Here is a 25,836-nt window from a genome sequence, read left to right as displayed (position 1 = left end):
ACTCCAAACCTATGGGGTGCAAGATGTCTCAGCTAGGAAATACATAGCAATCTTGCGATACTTAATCGATATCACGATATATCGCGATATATCGATATTTCGATTAAAACCAAATCGATTCGATATCGAAATCGTTTCCAAATTAGTATCGCGATATTCGATAATATCGTGATATCGCCCAAGCTTACTTGGTGCCCCTTCAAAAGTTTCCAATTGACTGCAAGATTTTTCGATGGAAGTGCTCTTTGCAAAATTGCCTTTGCCTGGCTGAGAAAATTGACTTTTTGGGGTCACACAGCTCTCATTTCGACAAACTACACAGTACAAGAGAAACTCTCATGTTCATGGATCAAAGAACATGAGGTTTTGCATGGTGAAGATACTTGTTGGTATTATTATATAAATCTTTCGGGTACAAGCTCAAATTGATGATTGAAGCAAAATTAACTCGGCCGGCAAACTGTCAAGAATACAGCCATAAAAATGTCCGATCTTAAAACCAATTAGTGAAATCTTGATACACAGACTACAGAGGTCAAGGCAAAAGCTCATCAAATGATGCAAAATGAAAGTTTTGAGTGGCATTTAATGTTTCCCTTTATAGCAAATCTTTACAGTATTTATGAGCTAGATGGTCCCTAGAAGAAGAGAGCTATGGGCCATTTGAATGGGCAGTGAATATCTGTTCACTGTCATTATTAGTAAGCCATACGTCAGTGCAGGGGATATGACTCAATCTCTAGTGCTTCTGTTCAGCAGAGTGTGGGTTCGAACCCCGGTTGCGACACTTAGCAAGACACTTAACTATAATTGCTTCTCTCCACCCAGGGGTAAATGGGTACCTTTGAGGGCAGAGATGGTTCTTGTGATTGGTTTAGCCGAGTAGCGCATACAACTGTCGCACAGGCTGTATACTCCCCAGGGAGTTGAGATGGTTTAAGGAATGATTTAAGGCCCAGTGACCAGGGGTAATAATGCCGGACGCGCTTTGAAAAGCCCTCAGGTGTGAAAATTGCTGATACAAAAACTGGTTATTATTATTATTATTATTGACAAATATTGCTACATGTATTGACCCTTTGCAATGACTTCACACATGTACTGCCTATCCATGGTCTCTGCCTTTTTACAAGTCACCTTGCGTGTAAAGATAGTGTGCGTGTACGTTGCTAACAGGGAAGTCTATTCCCAAAATGGTGCAAAATGCACACATTACAAAGTGGGGAGCTGAAGTCGCTTCCCAAAAAGCGAGCGCACAATCGGGTGAATCAAGTCAATGAAGTAAACTACATCGTTAGGTCTCACTGTGCCATGCAGGGTTCAATCTTCAATTAAAAAAAATAAAAATTAAGAAACAATTTTTTTCCCATTTATTTATATTTAAAATATAAAAAAATTGGGGGGGGGGGATATCAGCCTGTAGTTCATTCATCATTGACTGTCTTATCGTAGTTTATAAATGCAAAGCAATACACATGGAGGAAAGTCCATTTTGCTGAAAAAGGAGATCTGAATTAACTGATAAATTTAACATGTTATATCTACATATTTTGAGGACATACAAAAATAATTTCACACATGTCAAACATTTGAAGGTTCTCTTTTACATATTCTATTACTTGCATCCTGCACACTTTGGTCGACATGTTCAGCCTCTGCTGTAAATTTGCACATTATGTATGCATACAATGAAGAAATAGGCCCTTATAAAACCTGTTAATCGTGAATGTGATTATGCCTTCACTATTGACATGTGTTACCCCAGATATTACACGGACATATTACATCTGCTGGCCCAGATATAAATGGCATTAAGACTTCCCTGAATACCCAGGGTGGAGATAAATGCCAAGAACACGGTACATGCTTGAGTGAGATTGGGTTTAAATCCTGGCAGGATATAGCGTGCAAATACAGTTAGTGTTGGTTTTACCTACTGAGTGTACATTGTGTTCAGATCTTGGACGGTTGTCGGTCGTTGGTCTTAAATGATATAATAACTGTAGATTTTCTTGATGCGGAAGCAAGATTGAGCTCGGCGCACTTCCAGGGGGAAATTCTGCATACTTTAAGATACGGCGACATGCTAAAATAAATGTTTGTTTCCTGGGAAATTATTTTTGTGACATTGTTTTTACTCATTTATAAAAAAAATACAGCACCTCAGCAAAGTAATATTTTAAGGGAAGTTTTCTACCATCATTATCATCAAACCATGTACTGTGGACATTGTTTTTATGTGGCGTTCAAAAAGTGGTTAACCCTTTAAAGTGTTGTCACACAGAAAATGATTGCTCACAAGAACAAGCAAAAGAACGAAGCATGAGAACCATAGCCTTTCTGTACATTGATTATTTTAGATGCTAATATCTTTGTGCATTTTTCGAAAGCAGCTGTCCTAAATTTGCTCTTTGTAAACTAATTAAATTGCTGTCACTAATTCATGTATGTGGGTCAACACGCAATGTATGTGGGTCACACAACATCCAAATGTGGGTTAGGGATCAATATTTCTTTTCTTGAGTGGTCCAGATCCAGATCCAAGCAAATAATATCACTTGACACAATTTTGGCGGCAGTTGTATTTCATCTAGGTAAAGACTAGAGCAATATTGCTCTTTACTACATTGTGTACCTAGACTTAAAACATTGTAAAGAACTAGCCTGGCGAGTATGCATAGGAACACTGTACGAAACGGTGCAGCATATGAAAAATATCTGTGGCCATAAAAAATGGAAGAAGCTCTAGTAGATGAAAGCAATCATTGTTGAGATGATCGTAAAGTCTGAGTAAAGACAGTCAAACCTTTCAATGCCTATTGTACTATGTACGTAGGTATTTCTCTAGCCTGAACATCTACGTATACATCACACTTTGAGGCTTGCCATCGAGAAGGAAGAGTAGGCCTACAGTGTTCAGTGCAGACCATTGGTAATAGACCCTTCCCATGAAATATGTAAATTGCACATATCGCGTGAGGGAACATCGTGCTGTTTTGTACACGACTAATGGCTGCGTGACGCAGACGCGATTGCGCGTCTGCTCAGTGCACAACTCTATGGCGTTTGCCAACCAACAGGGTCTGTACGCATGCTTGGATGTAATTAGCATATTTCATGGGAAGGATGCTAAATGCAACTGATTCTGTACATTGAATACTGTATATTTTATACACATTGATAGGACATGGTAGGCCTATATATGGCTTTGGGCCTAATGAGGTTCTTTTTCCTAAGATCTGAATTTCTTTGTGAATTACTTTCTGTGGGTTACATTGTACATTGTTATGAGAAGGCATTCGCCTAAATCGTATGCAGTGTTTTCCTGTTCCAAACAAGCCTGATATGACTGCTGATTGCAATAAACTTAAAAAATTAAATCTTTTGAAATGTGTTCTTATTTAATTGTTATCACTGGATGCACACTTCATCGTACATGAACATTAGCATTTTAAAATGTTGCCATATCAAGTATACGTGTAAGAGCTTGTAGGAAAGTTGGGTCATGGTTGGCGTGTGCATAAAGCGCTCGCCTCTCACCAAGGTGACCCCAGTTCGATTCCCTGACGGGGCCATATGTGAGTTGAGTTGTACGTTGGTTCTCTGCTGTGCCAGAAGGGTTTTCCAGACCATCCGGTTTTCCTCCCTCGGGAAAAATCAAACACTTTCGATCTTGGCTGTGCTCTGTGGTCATAATGGGTTGATGTGGCTGACAGCCAAAGGCGCCCTTTGCATGCCTGCTTCTCGAAAACATTGTAGCCGCGTCCTTCTCAATTCAGCTTTTAGCTGCGAGTAAGGATGATTAGCTTAAATTTTGTTAAATTATATTATTGTTATTATTATTATTATTATTATTATAAAGAGGACGATGGCATTTTGATTGAGAAAAAACGAGACTGCTGGACAGGTCTTGAGTTTTCTGGCCCTACACTACATTGCATGTATGTATACACTGTACATGTGTACATTATGTACATTAAAACCACTGGCCTTGGGTGATACATACAGTTCAGTGTAAAATTCGAGCCCTTCTTCATCGCCTATTAGACCAAGTCAAATTACATTGTACGTATGTACATTTAAGCACAGCTTGATTTTCATAAAGAGCTAAGATTGATCTTAAGATGTTAAACAATCTTAGTTGCCAAGCAAAGTATGATGTCACAATACAAATCACTATGGTGATATTGACAACCCATCTTTTTAAGACTAACTAGTGCTTTGTTAAATCTTGCAGAGTGCATTTGTACAAAAACTGTACACATATATATATCAATTATGAGCATACATGTTCATGTACTGGGCAAACATTTATTTTTGACATTTCTTTTAAAACAACATCAGTTTTTTTATTTTTTTTATCAAAGTTTGTAAGGAGGTCTTTCATAAAGTAATATAATGTTTTGGTTGTAAAGTCAATGTTTTAAGCAGTGCAGAGAGTAGATTCATTGAATTACGTGTAGTGTATACACATGTACATGTTGGTTGTACGTGTACAAAACACAATGTACATGTATATGTAGGCCTACAGTACATGATTGTGCAATTTAGTACAATGCACTGTAAAAAATGCTTTTCATAAAAAAAAAATGCTTTAGAATCTACAACCTGAATTGTAATGTTTTCATTTTAAGAACAAAAACCCCTAATACAAAAGTTCATTATTAAATTTCCATTCACTGTTTTCATGGTTTTCATGCCTGTGCGTGCGTAGGCAGTTCACCTGAACACGTATTCATACCGGCTGAAAAGCTTGACAAATAGCACTATTGAGGATGAAATTGAATGTCAAAGCAGATAATGAATGCGTTTTGACAAATGACCGAGAAGTAGGTGGCATCTTTGGCGGGGTCAAACTCACTGCACAGTGAGCACCACGTTGATTGATGACGTTAAGTGGGAAGTGGACAATAGTGGACCCTCGAAATACAATTAAGCTTGAAGTGGAACATGATTAAGACTAAGCCTTGGCGACTAGTGAAATTTACTATTTGACTGAAATAGTTGCTACTTCGGCACTAGTCCAAACTAATTTTCAATTCCTCAGGTGCATTGCGGCATATTGTTTGTGTTTTGTGTCATACAAAAAGTATCCAAACCCTTTAAACTGAGAAGCAAGATGCCTGTAGATAAAGTGCAGTACATGTATAGGAACTTAATATTGATGATTTAAGCTTCTGAAGTTTGTGAACATGATTTAGGCTGAGGAATCTGATTTCAACCCTCAACCGCTCCCCCCCCCCCCTCCTCCATGAGTGCTAAAGCCTGGTTGATACTTCCTGCCAAAATGCAAATGTGAAGCAAAAATGATTTGTAACAGTTCTGCACAGCCCTCCCATGGCAAACTGTTCTGTGCTAAAAATTACTCTGAAAAATGTGTACATACTGAGAAGTAAACTTAATTAATACCAACAAGTTTTCCCATCGTAGATGTCCAGAAGACAATGAATTGAACCGTTAACTTAAAACATGACACCACGCCGTGCGTATTTCATTACAAATTTAATTAAACGGATTGCCCACTACTGGCTTCATCCAATACTGCATATTATAAAGACTCATGCAAAACATTCGCCACAAAAATAGGACTGTGATGTAAAAATTTGATTAATTTGTTTTTTTTAATGAAATTTCTGTGTATTATGATGACCGTCTTTAAAAATAATACTTAAAGTCACCTGGAAGTGGTATTTTTTTTTAATAAAGCTTTTGTCACTAAAATATGTGTTTTTATGAGAGGAATGTGAATAAAAAGTTAACTAAGGTTTAAAAGTATTAGTTTTGATTGTATTTACAAATTTACGAGTAGGCCCCGACCCGAGAGGGCGCTGTTCGTGACGTATTTCAAGGCGTGATATTTGAAGAGAAAATTTGTAGTCAGGCCCCCGTACATTACATCCGGGAACATGGCACATCAAAACAAATTTAGACACGATTTTACACACATACGTACATTGAAACTTGAACATGTTGAACGCCTAGTGGTTTTTACAAAAGCTATTGCTGCTATTTTTATTTAACTATGCGACTTTTTAGTGACCAAATGGGTTGTAAGATGTGGGTCTGCCTACGTATTATTATAGAAATACGGCCACGGAGCAGACTGCACGCACGCACTATGTCTGCTGTATAATGTGCGGATGGTCACATAGGACCTGCACGCACGGTGAATCGCATGCGGTACCAACAAAAAATCGTGTCACTTGGCAAAAGCTAAAAACTAACCCTTAAAGTTCAAACTTACCCGAATTTTTTCACGTTTAGCAAATGCTCCTCTGGGTTCGTCACGGCTTTCAGATAGCTGGAAAAATTGTTGGGACGGCGTCGTGTTTAAGAATGGCTCTTCTCGTCATGTCAAATGAGTGGTGTATCCCGGATTCGAAGCACGACGGCTCGAAGTGCTTGCTGCATAGCGCTGAAAAAGACGTCGGACCGGACTACTTTGCTCTAGTTAATCTGACTTTCGCAGCCCACAACCGCCTATACTTGGGATCTGCAGGAAACAGATGAAGACTGACCCCATCTTTAGTTGTTTTGCTGCATCCAGCAGCAATACACCTGGTCGGCATTGCCGGAAAAATGCCAGAAAAAAAAACTTTTTCGCAGCGTACGAACTCACGTCTTAGAATTACATGTACTTTTGCACGTGTGTTTATCTACGCATCGAGGGGGGTCTATGTTTGATCGAGGCAAAGTCTTCCTTTTCCTACGTCACAAAAGGGGTAGGCGGAGTCAACCCCCCAAGCACTTAATTAATTTTTTTAACATATAAATCGTGACAAACAATTACTCAAAAAATTGTTAAACAAAAAAAATAAAAAAATAAAGCAAAACATCTTTCTCCCATTCCAGAGCGTATTCAAAACAAGGTTGGATGGAAATAAATAGTCTGGCACCTGTTACATTCAATGATCTGTATACTGTTGCTGGTTTGACTGAAGGAAACATGACCACGATGCTGACAGCATGATATTAAAAAAGGTTGATTTATGCGCTGCCGCACAGTTCAAAAGTTAGATTCAGAATGTGGGTGTTAAACTTGATTCATCGGGACCTTGTATTCTGAAGGGGGGGGGCGGTGTTTGAGGGGAAAATACATGTATATTTCAAAAGATCAATCTGTCTTAAAGGCACTGGACACTTTTGGTAATTTTGACTTAATTGGCCATGAAAGAAAAAAACACCCTTGTTGCACAAGTTTTGTGTGCTTTCAGATACCTAACAAAAGGCTTCAGGCCTGAAGTCTTAATACTTTAGTGAGAAATTACATCTTTCTCAAAAACTATGTAACTTCAGAGGGAGCAATTTCTTACAATATTTTATACCATCAATGGCTCTCCGTTGCTCATGGCCAAGAAAGTTTTTATGCTAACAGTTTATATTTTGAGTAATTACCAATAGTGTCCAGTGCCTTTAAAAAGGGCCTGCTACTTGTATGACACATGTTTGTGGGCCGTGGTGGCCATGAAGGGACATCGCAAATATCTTTGTATCGTTTTTGCAAAGATGTTTGCGCGTTGCACAATTTACATGTTAAAGCTCTTTCTCGTGATTCGTGAAGATTCTGGTCTTATGAAGATAAATACTGGCCCAGTAAACACTTTGAGCGTAGACATACAAACCGTGTGGTCTTGTGGAATTTTTAACCCAAATTCGCACCGCATACATGCAGGCCGGTAGTGTAAGCTTCTTTTTGGAAGGGGCAAGGGCACCAAGGCGCTTTCTCCTTGGTAAAGGGCACCATATGAGGAAATTGTTAATTTCTACTGTCGAGCATAGGGCACTAAGGCAATGACCAAGTATCAGGATATACATGTACTCTTCCAAAAAAAAGAAAAGATTTACGGTACAAGTTTTATGTAAATTTCCTTTTAAAGGCAGTGGGCACTATTGGTAAGTAGTCAAAATAATTATTGGTAACGAGTAATGGGGAGACGTTGATGGTAAAAAACATTGTGAGAAACGGCTCCCTCTGAGATGACGTAGTTTTCGATAAAGAAGTAATTTTCCACGAATTTGATTTCAAGACCTCAAGTTAAGAATTTGAGGTCTCAAAATCAAGCATATGAAAGCACACAACTTCGTGTGACAAGGGTATTTTTTCTTTCATTATTATCTCGCAACTTCGACGACCGATTGAGCTCAAATTTCCACTGGTTGGTTATTTTATGTATATGTTGAGATACACCAAGTGAGAAGACTGGTCTTTGACAATTACCAATAGTGTCCACTGTCTTTAAAACGACAGTAGTATCATCGATCTCTGTTTAAAAGTACACGCATCTCACTTTCTCAAAGATTGAGAACCTTTCCACTGTTTGGGTATAATTCAGGGATCTTAAAGCCAATAACCCCTGAAAGTAAGGTCGTTAGAGATAATCAATTTATAGGGAAGAAACCTTTCCTAAGGCTACAGCACTTCATGCTTGATGAATTGAATTAACGCATACAGCTTGACGTCTTGCTCTGGGGGCGCTGACAGTCCAGGCTTTTGAAAAAACTACAAACATTAATTTTCAATTTGTAAATCATTTTTGACGTCCCGTTATCTGATTATACTAAAAATGTGTTCATCACCAACAGCTGCCCATCTGCTGTTCTTTTTTTTTTGGTGTTGAGATGTTGAGATGCACCAAGTGAGAAAACTGGGCTTTGACAATTACCAATAGTGTCCAGTCCTAAGTTATTACTCGTCCTTACTCGAGATAAGGCTAGTCTTAACTCTTTGTGATGGTGAAATCCACCCCAGCCTGGCCTGCTACATTGTGCAATAGAAAATGAAAGACTTTAATTCCACTTCTGAAATTCCATCCAAGTCTACCTCAGTGGTTCTAAGAAAATGTGTCATGCGTGTCTGTGTGCAGATTTGAAAGAGAGATCGTTCAGGATCAGTTTATTGAGATACACTTTCACTTGACCATGGGGATTAGCTTTTCTGATCAGCAGAGTGTTGGTTCGACTCCTAGTATTGATCTGTGTCCTTAAAGGAACATGTTGCCTTGGATCAGTCGAGTTGGTCTTTGAAAAGCATTTGTAACCATTTGTTATAAAATGCATGATTAGAAAGAAATGTTAAAAGTAGAATACAATGATCCATACAAGTATCACTCGAAATTGCATGGTTTTCCTTTTACCTTGTCGACTAACACGTTCGACCATTTATGGGAGTCAAATTTTTGACTTCCATAAATGGCTGACCGTGTTAATACGCAAAGTAAAAGGAAAACAATGCAATTTCGAGGCAAATTTGTGTGGATCATTGTATTCTACTTTAAAACATCTTTCTAATTATTGGATGCATTTTAAAACAAACGGTTACTAACGCTTTTCAAAGACCAACTTGACCGATGTGTATGTGTTGTCTAATGCACGTATAAGAACCAAGTAACAATTTTCGCTAAGAGGGTTTGCACCTTGTCTTTCTACAAGTACATGAACATGTAGCAGTGGCTACTACATGTAAATGAGCCGTAGCACCCTTTAGGTATTATAAGCACTTGTAAAGGTTCCTCATAAATTGGTTTCAAATGTTTTTTTTGTTTTTTTAAACCTTCCTTAAAATGTTTCTGTCACATGTATCCAAGCGCTTTGAGTATACATGTACAGTCCTTATTGATACATGCTAGACTAACATAATATTATCAATGTGTCATCGAGGGGGGAGGGTAGTTCAGCCGATGTAGACATTTGATTACAGCTTGCTTCATTTCTCAGACACTTCAAGCAACCTCTTCGAAATTGAATCTTTCTTGAGTGATTATACCCACTTGACCATGGTTTGGGGCCTGTAGGCCTACATGAATAATTTGGTATACATGTACACTGTACTGTGTGTGGTGTGTGCAGTCCTCACCCACATCTAGATGGACACTAGTGTTTGAAAAACCCCAAATCAGAGGGTCGTTTCCGATAGTCTGCAATTGAAATGAGTCTTATGTGAACGTGATAAAATTATCAGTGACAATTTGCCAATTTCTCCGCTTAGCATAACAAAATTACACTACCAGCTTACCCCAAATCAGAGGGTAGTTTCCGATAGTCTGCAATTGAAATGAGTCTTATGTGAACGTGATAAAATTATCAGTGACAATTTGCCAATTTCTCCGCTGAGCATAACAAAATTACACTACCAGCTTACCATGTCACTAGTTAAACTTGTGACTGGTATCCTGCTCATTTCTGTTTAGCCAAGGGGGCATAGAGGCAATCGCCATCAATGCCCGCCTACGTTACTGTCTTGAAGCATTGACCTGGGAATTATGAAATCATAGAACTGTAAGTGAAGGTCCCTCTCAATCATAGTCCACTTCCATCCATGACAAAGCACTGCATGGTTTGATGAGAAGCTAAAAGTCTACTCTCCAAGTGGAGGGGGGGGGGGAGCAGCATAAATATGATTCCTGGAAAAACTTCTTAACGAGGTTCCTCTTGAAGGGGGGGGGGAGGGGAGGTGGCTCAGGCTCAGGGTGGTTGCTTAAGAGATAAAAGTGTTACCATAAATAGGAGGTTGGTACAGTAGTGCATGATTGCATGGTTGATACTTAAAAGCCTGTGTCTTTCCATGATGGAGGAGGGTCCATTGAGGCACTTTAGTCTAAAGTTAGATTTTTTATCTGGCGAAGCCCTCCATGCCCGCCACAGGAAGGGTGAAAATCTCTGGGGATTTGATACATAGGTACTTGACTGCCATGGACCTTGCCTTTACTTAAAACATGGAGGAAGGAAACTGGAGTTAAGAATGGATTGTTTTGTTCCCATCTTTTTGGCATAATATAGGCAAGAAATATTTGCATATTGGCTTGATACACAGTACATTATATAATTTACACGGCTTGAATTTTAAATTAATCTAAACTAGGCAATGCGGCTCTGCTCTACATTTTCAGTGGACTTTCACTGTTTTTTTTTACTTGTGATATTTCTTTCTTTTTAGAAATTGCTGAACCTTTAGGATGAGATTTGGATTAATATATGAAAAATTCAAGTAGTCACTCACTCGGAAATCTTCACGACTGTGTTTGGAAGAATACCAAACTGCGTGTTTTGTTCAGCTGTAGGGCCACTTGTTGGGCCGGTGCTAAAACGGTTCTTGCTAGTGGTTCAGTGGGTGTTTCAAGCCCTGGGGTGGATTTCACAAAGGTAGTCCTAACGTAGGACTAGTCCTAAGCAATACTAAGAAATAGGACCAGTCCTAAGTTAGGATAAGTTACTGGTCCTAACTTAGGACTGGTCCTATCTCTTGGCATTGCCTAGGACTAGTCCTAAGTTAGGGCTACCTTTGTGAAATCCACCCCAGGTACACATCAAACAATTTGTTCATTATTTTGATTATGATAGTGGTTGGGTCGATTTAGTGATTTAGCAAATAATATTTTATATTAATAAAATGAAATTGGCCCCATGTTGTAACAGGCAAGTGAGTTTCTCTTGGGAGATTAAAGTGGCCCACCTAGGGGAAGTGAAGATTTGTACTGGAACATTTCAAGGGGGCACCAAGGCATTGACCAAGGACAGGCAACTGCCTCTTTTGCATGCAGTTGTACGTGAAGTATCAGACATGTACTATCATTTTGCTACTACCCTGTCTTTCTTAGTAAGATTTTCCAGTGCACAGCAACTTTGTGTGCTCAGGCACACAGCCCTGTCATGCCTGTAAAAAGGGGCTGGGCGATGGTAGTAAATGTCTTCTGTGACCTTCAGGAAATTGCATGTCATTGCACACCATGTAGGCCATCCTAGATTGTGATAATTTATATTCAGATTTCGGGTACATTGTGGATATTATGTACATGTACACACGTAATTTAGTACTGTACATGAAACGGTGAAACTGAAAGGCAGTGTACATGTACATGTATTAATGGTTTTGAAATGACAAATTCAGATGATTTGTTTCTGTTCAAAAGAGATTCATCACTATGTTAATGGAGGGTTCCCAAGTCATGTACAGCGTCTTCAGATGCACAATGTTTTATACGAATTACGTGACAAAACGCATAAATTATGCCTGATACACACAATAACAATTTTTTTTTTTTATATTTTGTTTATTTGTATTATTATTATTATTTTTCATTTATAATAAATTACATTTAGGGCCCTATAATAAATTACAACAAAATTATACAATAACATTAGGCCCCTGTACATGCACATTTACATATAAAAAAATTTATATAAAAAAATCATTATGATAAATTATGCCCTCATTTTGCTACAGCACGTGTAGGGCTTTTAAAACCAAAAATATACACTAAAAAATTAATAGCGTTTCCACCAGTCGGGGTCTAAATCACTAAAATTCCACCTCATCGGTAAAACATTGCGAGTCCTCACTTTCAAAATTTTGGTTGAGAATGACCAATAGTTTTGAAATACCCTAGCAGAAACCTTCAGACATGCTTAAAGGGAAGGTACACGCTTGGTAATTATTCAGAACAAATATTAGCTTAAAAACTGACTTGGTAACGAGCATTGGAGAGCTGTTGATAGTATAAAACATTTTGGGAAACGACTCCCTCTTTCCTATCTGAAAGCACACAAATTCGTCCAACAAGGGTGTTTTTTCTTTCATAATTTTCTCGCAACTTCGATGACCGATTGAGCCCAATTTTTCACAGGCCTGTTATTTTATGGTTATGATGGGATACACCAAGTGAGAACACTGGTATTTGACAATTACCAAATGTGTACCTTCCCTTTAAGTGTACTATTAAAATATATAAATTGTTGTACGAAACAAAGTACACTCTCAGTACTTTCACAAAATCTTGTGTGATTACAATTTTTCCCCAATTCATACTGCACAGACAACAAAGTGTGGTTCGGGCAAAGTAGTGTACACATGTAGAAGAAGAAAAAAAACACGGAAATCAAAGAAACTATTTTGGGTCAAGTGTACATGTTCACCCCCGTAGCAGTTATTTCTCTAGATTCTTGGTTCAACAACAGAACAAACCTGAGCATCTTCTACATAAAAGTACTGCACAGTATGAATTTCTGCATATATGTGGGCATTCCTTTCAGTACACCTGAATTTATCCATGCATCTATACATATGCACAGGCACGTATCATCTCAAGAAGACTTACAGTTAAAGACACTGGACACTATTGGTAATTGTCAAAGACTAGTCTTCTCACTAGGTGTATCTCAACATATGCATAAAATAACAAACCTGTGGAAATTTGAGCTCAATTGGCCGTCGAAGTTGCGAGATAATAATGAAAGAAAAAACACCCTTGTCACACGAAGTTGTGTGCTTTCAGATGCTTGATTTCGAGACCTCAGGTCTCGAAATCAAATTCATGAAAATTACTTCTTTCTCGAAAACTACTATAATTCAGAGGGAGTCGTTTCTCACAATGTTTTATACTATCAACCTCTCCCCATTACTCGTTACCAAGTGAGGTTTTATACTTAATAATTATTTTGAGGAATTACCAATAGTGTCCACTGCCTTTAAAAAGAGGCCGCATCGCGTCTGCATATTGTTCAGTGAGTACACACCTTGATCAAAAACCTGGCCCTGAAATGACAACATATCTTCCCTGCCGATATCTAGACTAGTCAAGAGCCTCGGGTGCAATGAACCTTTTTTGAGTTGTGTGAGTGAGTGTGGGTTAGGTGTGCCCTTTGCCCACTACTTCTTTTCTGCCCTCCCCTGGGTTTATTGTGGGGAGGGTGGAGGATAATGAAATGCCTCATACACGTAGTTTCAGCAGGGCCTAATGTTATGTAGAGGTGCTAGGCAGTTTTGCTTATAATCTTTTAAATGTGTACGGGTGTACACCTCAAATTAAATTTTTCAATTATACTTAATAGAGGTGCTAAAAATAAGCAGAATTGATTCTGCTAAATCTTCTGCTAAGCAAATACATATACTGGCCGGGAAACCAGTCGTAGATGGTGCGTTTGACATGGCATTTCGGCTGACATACGGCAGTCTTGTTCTGTTGTGATTGAGCTGTTGGTTTTTTGCTTTACTCTTCTTTAAAAGTAGCTAGCTCTGTGAAACTCGACCCAGCGGCACTAAGGGAAATTTCACAGAACAAGCGCATTTAAGACTCACTGTTTGAAAAGATGATCTTCAGGGACCAATTACTTCAGGGGTTTTGGTTTTGGGCTGTATCAGGCGCGCTCTAATTCTTCTATGCAGCCGAGTACGTTCACTGACCAATTACTCGTAGGAATTTGATAAAACTCCTACTTGAATGACAGTACATGTTCAAATATCATTTCCGAGAAGGATTTTTGGCGACTTTACACTGTGTGTCTCCAAGTGGGTACCACATGTAACACTAATTGTTTTCATTGTAAAAAATTACCCATTACTTTAAATGCACGAGCTTTGGACATCAGTTTTTAAAAAATGAGAACTCGTTGTCACCATACTTGTAAAGTCTTGGGTGTACCCAAATAAAGCTACACATAATCAAGTATACATGCTTGTACTGTGTACTACAGCTGTTTTTTACTCTGTTATATTTAACTTGCCAAGTTATAAAGTTTACTGTGGCATAAGTCCACCTTTGTGGTTGACCGAATACATAATTTACATTTTGTCATGTTTGTAGTGCATTGTAATTTCCTATCTATTGCTCTTTGACATGAATTTAAATCAATGGTACATGTACAAACGAACATGTACACATGTAACTAGCAAGAAGTTATCTGCAAATCTGAACAAGTTCAGTCCTTGATGATTTATAAGTACCTACAGATGGTGGTAGGGGAATACCAATATTGCGCCCCAACCAAGACTATGTAGAAACAGTCTAAGTAATTGCCACTTATGAGTAATTTAAACGTAGAGCAAACTTGCTGTAGGCATATAGTTTGACAGATCCCGACCATAGTTTTGCCATGATTTAGCTGATCATGACTATAGTTTGGCCTACATGTACATGTATCAAAATAGTTTGTTCAATCGCAATTATAGGTTGGCCGATCGCAAATATTGTTTGGCCAATCCCAACTATAGTTTGGCCAATCTCAACTATGTATAGTTTGACCGTTAATCACAATTACACCTTGGCCAATCATAGTCTATAGTGTGGCAAATCACAACTATATATCTACCTATTGTATCAGGACCTGGAATTACATTCACAATAGATCATGGCCTCATACCTACATGTGTAGGTCATAGCCACGGACGTCATGGCCGATGTTGCCCTGGTCTTTGGCCTTAGTGCCCCTTCAAAAGTTTCCTCTAGACTTCAAGATTTTCCAATAGAGCATGCAGAAGGACCCCTTTGCAAAACAAATCTACATGTAGCGTAGCATAATGTTGCTCTCTAAAAGATTAAATTTAAGGAAAGCACTAATTGTACATTACTCCTGATACACAGTGCCTGTGGTGTCAGCCTGAAAACTGAACTTGTTTTAAACAAGTTGTTTAACAGAGGGTTCAGGTTTCATGCAGTTTCAGTTGGAGGCCTCATGTACTGAACTCAGCTGTAAATTTGAATAAGGGGGAAGAAAAAAAGGTAATAAAATAACAGAGCTTAGAGTATTAAATTCCTGATGGTTACTCATCCATATCAATCTTGCATGAATGTGTTTGTTGTAATTATTAAGGATACAAGTCTAGGGCCAGTCTCTGTTTACAGTTGCTATGGAGACAATGCCACATGGGGCGGAGGGGGATGCAGTATGGAGGAACGCTTTTCAGTAAGGATAACAATACATTGCAGGGTGCCCTGTGGATATATCCACATGTTAGGCTAGACATGTAGTGGTAATAATACATGAATTATGTATACGGTTGAACTTTGAACCCAGCACCTGATGTATAGAGTATGGTACACTTATTTGTAAACAAACTGTTTGTGGGCCACCTGCAATTTCAAAGGAATTTGTATACATAATGTCTTTTCTTAGGGGATAAAAAAGGCATGAAGTTACCATCTACATGCAGAAAATGTACACTATAGGTAGGTGTCACACCTCAAATTGTGAGTTGTACACCTTTTGTAAAGTTTTTTTTGTGTCAGTTAAAAAAAAAATGATGATGTTTATTTATTAATATTTATTTGGGGGGAGGATTACCCTGTCTATTGGTCCTATTTACGTACTGTAACACACAAAATTTGTATTTACACACACCACAACTTTACAATAACCTACATGTGAAAGTTATATTGTGACACATAATACAGTTTAGAAACTTAACTATTAAACTTGTGTAAGCCTTGACTTGACAATTCGGATCGACTGTTGAATTTTGTTTGTTGATTTTGGCGCTGTATGAATGAGAATGTCTTCTACTGGTTGACTTTAAGTGTAGAATTGTTATTCCAACAGTGCAAGGAAATTGTTTTAATAAAAGCTGAATTTGAGTGTATTGCTTGTATTTAATACAGAGCACTGGGGTTATAAGCATGTACCGTTTTGTACATTGCTGCATCCAGGCAAGCAATCAAAAAGTACAATAATTCTGCTTATTTAATTACTTAGGTCCGGCCCGAAGTACATACATGTAGGAACTGTCGGAATTGTCTGATTCTAAAATTGCCAGTAACCTGTCTTGACAGCAGTGTAGCAGTATACCTAACCATTCTGTTGTGTGCTTCATTTACAGTAAAGCACCGCCTGTATTAGCAGCAGCCATCGCCAGGGCAACGGTAGACCTGGTTCTCGCTAAGGATCTATCCACCTTTGTAGTGAACGATGAGGTGCGGTACGGGGATGAGGAGGATATGACGTGTACATGTGAGTATTTTAAAGACTTGTCTTCTAGTGGATTTGTATAGCATTGGCGTCACCATTCTAGCACTGGGTTATCTTTTAATTAATCAAATGTCTTTTACTGCCCTTTATCATTAGCTGATTGTTTTGTGCCATACCTTAAATGCCTTAACAAATATACCTTGAAAGCTTAAATAACTTTTCCTAGATCTATACAACGTCATGTAGCGATTTAAAAACAGAAAGGAGGTTTTTTTTTCCCCTTTTACCCCCCTTATTTTAATGACATGCACCACATGTGAGTATTTTAAAGACTATCTTCTGTTGGATTTGTATAGCATTGGCGTCACCATTCTAGCACTGGGTTATCTGTTATTTAATACTTTAGCAAAATAATTAACAAATTATGTTTAGTGTCTTGCTTTGGAAAAAGAAAAAGGAGGAGGGCCTAAAATGGTCATCTGATACATTATGAGATCATTAAAATGTATCCTTTTTTATGGAAAAAGAAACAAAAAGTCACAACAAAGGAGGGGGATTGAGATTTTTAAATCGCTACATGACGTTGTATAGATCTAGGAAAAGTTATTGAAGCTTTCAAGGTATTTCGTTAGGGCATTTAAGGTATTGCACACAAAACAATTAGCTAATGATAAAGGGCAAAAAAAGAAACCCATTTTCGGGATCCTGACATGAGGCCAAATAACAAAAAATCCAGATTTTTCAAAAAAGAGGAGGATGAGGGCCTTACTATTTACTATTTACTATTTTTTTTTTCGAGATGGCCGCTAAGTATTTAAAATCAAACAGGCCACAAATTCTTCAGTTTGAATCAACCGCAAACTTATGTATACCTAGTTGCATGAGGACCTGTGTTAACACTAACACTAACAGGGTCGGATAATGATTTTTTGGTAGGCATTCACTAATATTGTTTTATGAAACAGACATTACAAGTGTTCGAGAGCATCAAGTTAGATTCGGGAAAAGCTCCTGGGCCAATCCTTTTGAAAAGATGGATTTAAAAAAAAAAAAAAAAAAAAACTTGTTTTATTTTATTTTACACAAAAAAAAGGACGCGGCCCAAAAAAAGGATGCAGGCGGGGATGATCAACTGGTATTTTTTTTTATTTGGCCTTATCAGCCATACATTTACAACCACAATCTGATTTGGTTAATTGTCCGTGCAAAGTTTTTGTATATTTTTCTTTTTGAAACAGGATATCTGTCAAAATTTGTTAGATTATAAAAACACTTTTGTGTCATTGAAAATCAGGCCATGGAAGAATAGGATCTCAATAATGGGTCTATTCAACGGAGAAATTAATGGAAATTGAAACCTAATGTACATGGATGACGTGCTCTGATTACAGTATTCTACTTTCTCTTTCACCAAAGTACGTTTACTTAACATGGCAGGACTCGATTGCCAAGAAAATCTCCACTAGACCATAGTTCATTAGGCAATAGGTCTTGTACAGGTAGCTCAAAACTTTCACTGGACCAGCCGTCGATTTCACAAAGAGTTAGGACTCGTCTTAGTTAGGACGAGTAACTCGTCTTAACTTAGGATTAATCTTAAGCTCGCATGCTACAGTGCAGGGTTGAGACTCGTCCTAAGTCCTAAGATTAGTCTTAAGTTAAGATGAGTTTTGTGAATTTGACGGCAGTGTTATTTATAAACCTAAAATGCAGTTCTGACTGTTGTTTTATTGCTGAAATTCTTTGTGGTTCACAATTGAAAAGCTTTAAAAGTCTACGCTAATAAATATTCCAAAGTGCATTTCACCAGCTCAGAGGGTTGTTAACTTCAATTCTATTTCTTTCCTAATGATAAAAAGGGAAAGGATCTAGAAAAAAAAGGCATTACAAATTGCCAACAGCTTACTTTCACATTTCACTTTTATCAAATATCTTTACTCATCTCCAAAAGAAGTTGGGGGACAGTTACCACTGCATGTTCAAACATCTACATGTAGTTCCTTAAAACTCAGCTTAAAAGATAATGATGTCGCAGTCCTAAATTCTCGCTCATTGTAGTAATTGATCATCATTTTGCACGCATAAATTTGTATGTTTTTTGTAACTTATTGTATTGTATTATTGTAGGCGCCTTGTCATATCACTCTATTAGTGGATACGTGCGCGTTTTAAGTTTTGCTATTATTATTATTTTTAATCCATTTGACAGTATTTGATGCCGGGCAGATATTCCCGTTGGTTTGGACGACAATAAACGATCTCTGCGAACGATGGAAGACGGAGCTACCGGACCTTACACTCCCCACCAAGCTTCATCCAGTGTCGCAGTACGCTGTGAAGAACACGAGGAAACGCATGGAAGACAAACACGTCATCATTCCAGACCTAAACACGCTTTTTAATCTTGGGGTAAGTACCAAGTTTTGTTTAAGGGCAAACAATTATAAAAACTGTGATCTGAATATTTCTTGATCTGAATATTACTTGCAGAGGTGCTGTAGTTTTTGAGAAATGAGTAAAGCGATGTCCCAAAAATAATTTTCGTCTCAGTTTTAGCATGTAAAACGTATTTACCGGTGTTGGTAAACACCAACACCGGTAAATACGTTTTAAATGCTAAAATAATTTTCTCAAAAGCTACAGCACCTCAGCAATTAATATTTGAAGGGAAGCTTTCTACTACCATTATCTTCAAACCGTGTAAGTTTATTGTATATCTGTGGACATTGTGTTTTGTGTTACAAAAAGTACCCAAACCCTTTAAAAGCATGCACGACATTAGTAAGAAAAGAATTTATTTTCAAAGATTTGCACATAACTTGTAAAGATGTTCATGATATATTTTTTGAGAAACGAGTAAAGGATTTGCCTGTGGATTTTTTTCCCCACAAAACTCTGGAAAGTATAATGAGCATAGTGCCTAATAAACACCTGTAGGGGTAAGGTTAAAAACCTAATTGTATAACTATTTTAACTTCTAATCCAGACATCATTTTGGTAAACTTTCTGATTTCACAGAATGACAAGCCCAGGTCCTTCTACGCAGTTTACGACGGGCACGGTGGCACCGACGCGGCCATGTACGCCTGTCAGCATCTTCACTGCAATGCCGTCAGGCAAGATTGCTTCCTGGAGGACCCCTCCGAAGCACTCGCAAAATCATTCCAGATCACCGACGAAGGATTCCTAAGGAAGGCTCGCAGAGAGGTAAGGCCTTGATTTGTTGTTTTTAAAGGTACGCACACACCTCAGCTAGAGCTTAAAGGAACATTGCCTTGGATCGGACGAATTGGTCTATAAAAATCGTTTGTAACCATTTTTTATAAAATGCATATGGTTGGAAAGATGTTTTAGAAGTAGAATACAATGATCCACACAAATTTGCCTCGAAATTGCTACTAGGTTTTCCTTTTACTGTGCGAACTAACACGGTCGGCCATTAATGGGAGTCAAAAATTTGACTCCCATAAATGGCCGACCGTGTTAGTCGACGAGGTAAAAGGAAAACGTGCAATTTCGAGGCATGTTTGTGTGTATCATTGTATTCTACTTTTAAAACATCTTTAGGCCCTTTACCTAACCTAGATTTTGATACCATTTAAAACCAGGGTCTCGGGAGTGGCACAACAGGTGTAGCTGTGATCATTGAGCCTGACAAACTTCATATATCCTGGCTTGGAGATTCACAGGTAATGCTCATGAAGGATGGAGAGCCAATCGATCTCATGGAACCACACAAACCAGAACGGCCGGTAAGCAAGGACGTATTTATATTTTTAACACCCCCTTACAAATATTCTGTCTTTTAGTTGGTTTGTCACAATTGGTATGAGTGTGTCACATGATATGTCTTATTTTTACTAGAAGGCTGCGCGAACGCAACGCGCTATACATGCAGCAAACAAGGTACTATCCCATGGCAACCGATGTACTATCCCATGGCAACCCATTTACTATACCACTAGCAACAGCAGCTTCTTAGTACCTTGACGTCTAGGCGCAGGATATGAATGGGGTGTGAACCCAATACCCGTTTGTGATACCAGTGAATACAAGAGTTCTTAATGAATATTACACATTTAAAAATTCAGTGCGTAAACTTCTGTATTGTAATTGTATCTGTAAAACTGATGAACATCTTCAAATCCGTTTCTGTCTCATTGTAGGATGAGAAAAAGCGTATAGAGCAGCTCGGTGGATGTGTGTTGTTTTTCGGTGTGTGGAGAGTCAATGGTACACTGGCTGTATCAAGGGCAATAGGTGAGTAGAATCTTGTTAATTGTGTAAGCTACATGTACATGGCTACAGCTGACGTACATGTTGAAGGCATGCATATCTGGGCCCAATTTCATGACTCTGCTTACCGCCGAATTCTGAGCTTACCATCCAAATTTCTGCGCTAGCTGTGTAAGCGAAGAATGCCCAGTAACGTAAGCACGGGCACAAGCAGAAATTCCCTGCTAACTCGTGAAATACGCTTGACACTGCAAATTAGAACGTTCCTACCATTGTGACTTTGAGATACTCCTTAAGCGATCTAGCTAAGCATGTTCCTGGTTCCTATTATGCTGCATTTCAGTATAATGGATTTAATACATATTTGGTGTGCGCTAAAACCATGTATCTACTTGCCAGGTAGATTAAGGATAAGGGATTTGTTGTATTTGATAAAGTTGATTTCTTATGAATGAAACTTTGGTTGTTTTTATGTACTCAGGTGATCCTGATCAGAAGCCTTATGTAAGTAGTGACGCCGACTTCAAGACTCTACCACTTACCGGCACAGAGGACTGCGTCGTCATCGCTTGTGATGGTCTGTGGGATGTTGTCACACCCAAAGAAGTCTGTCGAATCATCCAAGAAGGCATCAACAGCGGAAGTGATAAGGAAACCCTCTCTCATCGGCTCGTCGTCGAGGCCAAGAATAGTGGCTCTAACGATAACATCACTGTGCTTCTCATCTTCCTAAATCCCATCGAGCGAGACGGTAAAGATGCAGAGGCAACGGTAGATGGGGAAGTAGATGAAGAGGAGACAAAGGATAAGGAAGACGGAGAGGATACCAAAGAGGAGGAGAAAGAAGACGGAGAAGAACCTCAGGTGGACGGAGAGTCACAACAGGACGGAGGAAGCATAGAGGCCAAAGAAAGTGGCGCTAGTGAGCCGACGGACTCAGAAACAAATTCAAATAATAACAATCGAAGGAGAGCCGGGAGCGATGCGGGAGTGAAACGGAGTTTGTCCCATCCAGGGAGTAACAACCTTGTCGTTGGGAACAGGATCAACTTGAGCCCGAGCCCAAAGCTGGGAGAGAGGAAGCAGTTACATCTCAGGCAGCGAGCCGGCTCCGGAGAATCAACTCAAAACTCCGAGTCATCAGGATCCCCATCTCTAGAAACCACCACCCGGAATGAAATACCCAAAAGGAAACCTGTCACAGTCACCAGGCACAAGTCGATGCCGTCGTCGAAGAGAGTCGGGAAAGCCACCAGTAGGATAAACAAGTCGCACTCTGTCAAGAACACTAACAAAACAAATAAGATGATCAGTGACCTGATTACGCCGACATCAGATCTAGAGATATCGTCGCAGCAAATTAAGAGGGACAGCGCGTCGAAACGGACTGCTCCTGTGACTCACACTAAATCAATGCCCATCTCCATCAAGCCAAAATCCATGCAGCGCACAAAGTCATCCTCACGTCAGTTAGAACTCGCAAGAATTCTGAAGATTAAACCCAAATACAATGGCATCAGTAGGTTTCCAAGCATAGACCCCTAGGTGTACATGTAGGCGCCACTTGTCTCATTGATCAGGTATCTGTTAAACATAGAGGTAATTATTACTGTGTTGTTGCTGTATTATGGTGCCACCAAGAGGTGTTAAGTGTGAGGCAATAGGAGACGCTGGCGGCAGCAGACATAAAGGTCCCTTTTTGCGGCTCTGAGCGTGCGTGCATGCTAAGTATTGCGCGCGTAGTTCTGAGCATGCGCAATACTGTGAAAAAGAACCGTCTAAAAGTCTCCGATTAGGAGATGCTTTGTGTGAGCTTTCATGTACCTCATCTGAATCCCTTTATGTTTCATCGGGGTTAAAGGTCATTTCACACATCATGCTAAAAGGGTTTTTCGATTTTGTAAATCTGTTGAGTTTTTATTTTTTTCAAAAAAAATTCTTTTGCGCTAGTCGTCCTTTGATTCCACGTCAGTCAAAATCTTTTGGCCTCTGCTCACAAAATGGCTCCATATTTGCATGGGTTATGAACCAGTCCTGATAGAATGAAACCATAATAGAGGTGCCTTTAGAAGGAGATGTGCCATTCTGAGTGGAGGTCCACATAAGATTGCTCCACCCAGACAAACATTCACCGTCGAGGAATCTTCTCCATAGACCTTTCTATTGTTGATATAAACAAACTGTGCGGGTTGGCATGGACGGCCAAATAATAGATGTTTTGAAAGTAGGATTTGAAATTTTGATTGGTGGTAGTATGGTTTGCAGAAGCACCATGTGTTAATCTCTTTTGAGTCACTCAACATTTCCATCTGTATTCTCTCTCTCCGCAAACATCACCTAATTAACAGATGTTGTGACCAATGTCAACATTTCTGCAAACTTTCAATCAAATAAAAATCCATCCCTTGATTAGTTCCTTTGTTTCCAACAAATTAAACTCTTTTTTTGAATTGTGTAACATTGTAACAAACAGTGCCTATCTGTTTTTGCTTTTCATTCAATGGCTTCCCATAGTTTTCAACCTTGGTTGGCAAAAACTACGGCTGTGACATTGCATCAGAAAGGTCTAAGAAATGTATAAGGAGTTGTGTCTCTTACATAATGGCGGTTCTTCACTGCTTTGGTTGGCAACAGTTGTCCATTAAGTTGAATCTGAAATCAGTATCGATGCAGATGCTTTGTTTTGTTTCCACCGCAGCCGCCACACAATTTCTTGTAGTCCTGATAGTTATGTGCGTTTTGATGCTCACTGTGGTTGTTTCGTCCTTCGATTGGATGCCTAGTTATCACAAAGTCTTAATAACAAAAATATAATTCTAGTGTGTAATCACCATGTCTTGATAGTCCGGTGACGCTATTATTTGCATCATTAATTTGTGAAATCAGACATGGGAGGCAGGCACCCATACCATATAAGTGTTTTTTTTTTTTTAAGCACATAAAATTGTTAAGCACAATTGCATAGTGGAAGGAGCTAAGCAAGGCAATGGAACACAATCCTGGAGTTCCTGGTTTTGCTAACTGTAATTTTGAGACATTCTCAACATTGCAGCTTTATGAATAAGGGTCATGTGCTTAATTCTGTTGAGCTAAAAAGTATACCACTTTGGTGAGCACATAAATAGTTCTGCTTAACAAAAAAAAGTTACCAGCCAAAATGTGATAGGACTTGTATTGCTAGAGACTGGTTCCCTGTTCAGTTGGCTCAGCAGATACACTTTTCCAGCGCTGAAACTCTATGACCTTTAACCTTAGCAAGAGTCGAATAGTTTTCAGACATGATGCATGTGGGTTGTTATTGCATCTCACTGGTTGATTGTTGGGAGAGCATTTATTCTATATTTTAGAGAGGAATGCTCTATCTTTTGATAAAATAGATCTTGAAGATTACAAAAAAATCTTTTAAATATTAAGAAGAGTTACAAGAATCACATTCCAAAAATCTATGAAAAAATACTTTTAAAAGTGTATTATACTGTGATTTTTTTAAACAAATTTACACGCTGGGCTTCAAAAATAACATCACATGGTAGTGGCAGCACTTAAATTTGAAGACTAAATGAACTTCTTACAAAATGTGCGTGAGCTTGCGAAGCAAGATTCATCAGGTGCGTTTTTTGTTTTGTTTCAAACTATTCATAGCCACCTGGGTCAATGGCTTCAAAATATAATCAGAAATGAACTGGTTTAACAACCAAGGTAAAAGTAATAATTCTTCCGGACTGACTTCTACGGCCGAACAAACCCCCAACTAGACATACATCAGAATGCAATTATTGACAAATTGGTCATTAGTAAAACCTTGTTTTACTTTTTTTTTTTTTTTTTTTTTTCCATATATTATAAAGACCTTCCACAAAGGGCTCTTAAGATCTCATTAAGAGCTTGTTAATGATGAAGGCTTCTTGAGTGGGAGTGATATGGCCTTATTTGTTCTTCAGATGAAAGTTGATATCAGTGCTTCCTGTCGCACTAATTGGGAGTTGGGGGCGTTAAAGACCTTATGCACATGATGTCATTTCAGTACGGCGCCCCGCATTGAGGTCAAAAGGAGGTTGTTCATTGGCCAATCTTTGTGCGTTTCGATTGTTTCGTCACCGTTTGACCTCAAAGATGGCGGCTGGATGACGTCAATGCATGGTCTATTAGGGCCTTGTCACACAAGGCAACTTTTGCAGGCAACTTTGAGGCAACCAACTGCAGTGCCTGCTACAGGACCAGTTTTGTAGCATATGAGTGTCAATTTTTAAACAATGTCTTATGATCAACAAGAAAATTAGCCGAACATTGAGATGTGGATGGCTTTCTTCTTGGAGATTGCCTGGAACTGGTTGCCTGTAAATTGGCTCGTATGACATGGCCCTAATATGTACAGTCATATCATAACAGGTGTTTGGCAGATTGAGTCCCAAGAAACCACACTTTGCCTCCAATGTTTAACAGGATACAAACTGAAATATCATGTATATTTTATGTAACCGCTATAATTGCTTAGCACAGAAACACAATTGTTTCTTTAGTAGAAACGGGTTACAATCTGAAACATCATGTATATTTTGTGTGACTGGTGCTCTGATAGTTTTAGTTTAGCAGATGAATATGGTTGGGAATGGTTACCGCTCGCAGCTCTGTACAGTGGGGGGGGGGGGTGCACTTTCAGGGACATTTTGGTGGCAGGAGACTTGCCAGGTACATACAGTATACACAAGTGTGCATAAATCAGAACTACACTAAGCATTGAAAGTATACCTGATATCTCTGCTGCCTCCTGGGCACAATTTCATAAAGCCTGTAAGCATAAAAACTTGCTAAGCACAGAAAAGTATTGCTTAGCAGAAACATGTTACCAGCCCAACTAACATTAAATTTGCACTGTTGTGGCTGGTGCCCCACTCAATTTTTGCTCTGCAAAGACATTTTTGTAGA

The 25,836-nt window shown here is 38.8% G+C and overlaps 1 protein-coding gene across 2 annotated transcripts in view; it reads left to right on the top strand.

Moving 5' to 3' along the window:
* Positions 1 to 24,980, top strand: part of LOC117290686 (protein phosphatase 1F-like) — a 29,997-nt gene extending 5,017 nt beyond the window's left edge. For both annotated transcript variants that reach the window (XM_033772208.1, XM_033772207.1), the window contains 6 exons: positions 16,586 to 16,716; positions 18,884 to 19,083; positions 19,693 to 19,881; positions 20,283 to 20,426; positions 20,841 to 20,934; positions 21,392 to 24,980. In XM_033772208.1, the coding sequence (XP_033628099.1) occupies positions 16,586 to 16,716; positions 18,884 to 19,083; positions 19,693 to 19,881; positions 20,283 to 20,426; positions 20,841 to 20,934; positions 21,392 to 22,455 (1,822 nt within the window). In that variant the 3' untranslated portion in view covers positions 22,456 to 24,980. The remainder of the gene's footprint in view (positions 1 to 16,585; positions 16,717 to 18,883; positions 19,084 to 19,692; positions 19,882 to 20,282; positions 20,427 to 20,840; positions 20,935 to 21,391) is intronic.
* Positions 24,981 to 25,836: the final 856 nt, after the last annotated feature.

The sequence above is a fragment of the Asterias rubens genome, chromosome 5, assembly GCF_902459465.1.
Source record: "Asterias rubens chromosome 5, eAstRub1.3, whole genome shotgun sequence".
Lineage (NCBI taxonomy): Eukaryota > Metazoa > Echinodermata > Asteroidea > Forcipulatida > Asteriidae > Asterias > Asterias rubens.
The sequence above is the reverse complement of the archived record's forward strand: the minus strand, read 5'-3'. Positions and strand labels throughout refer to the sequence as shown.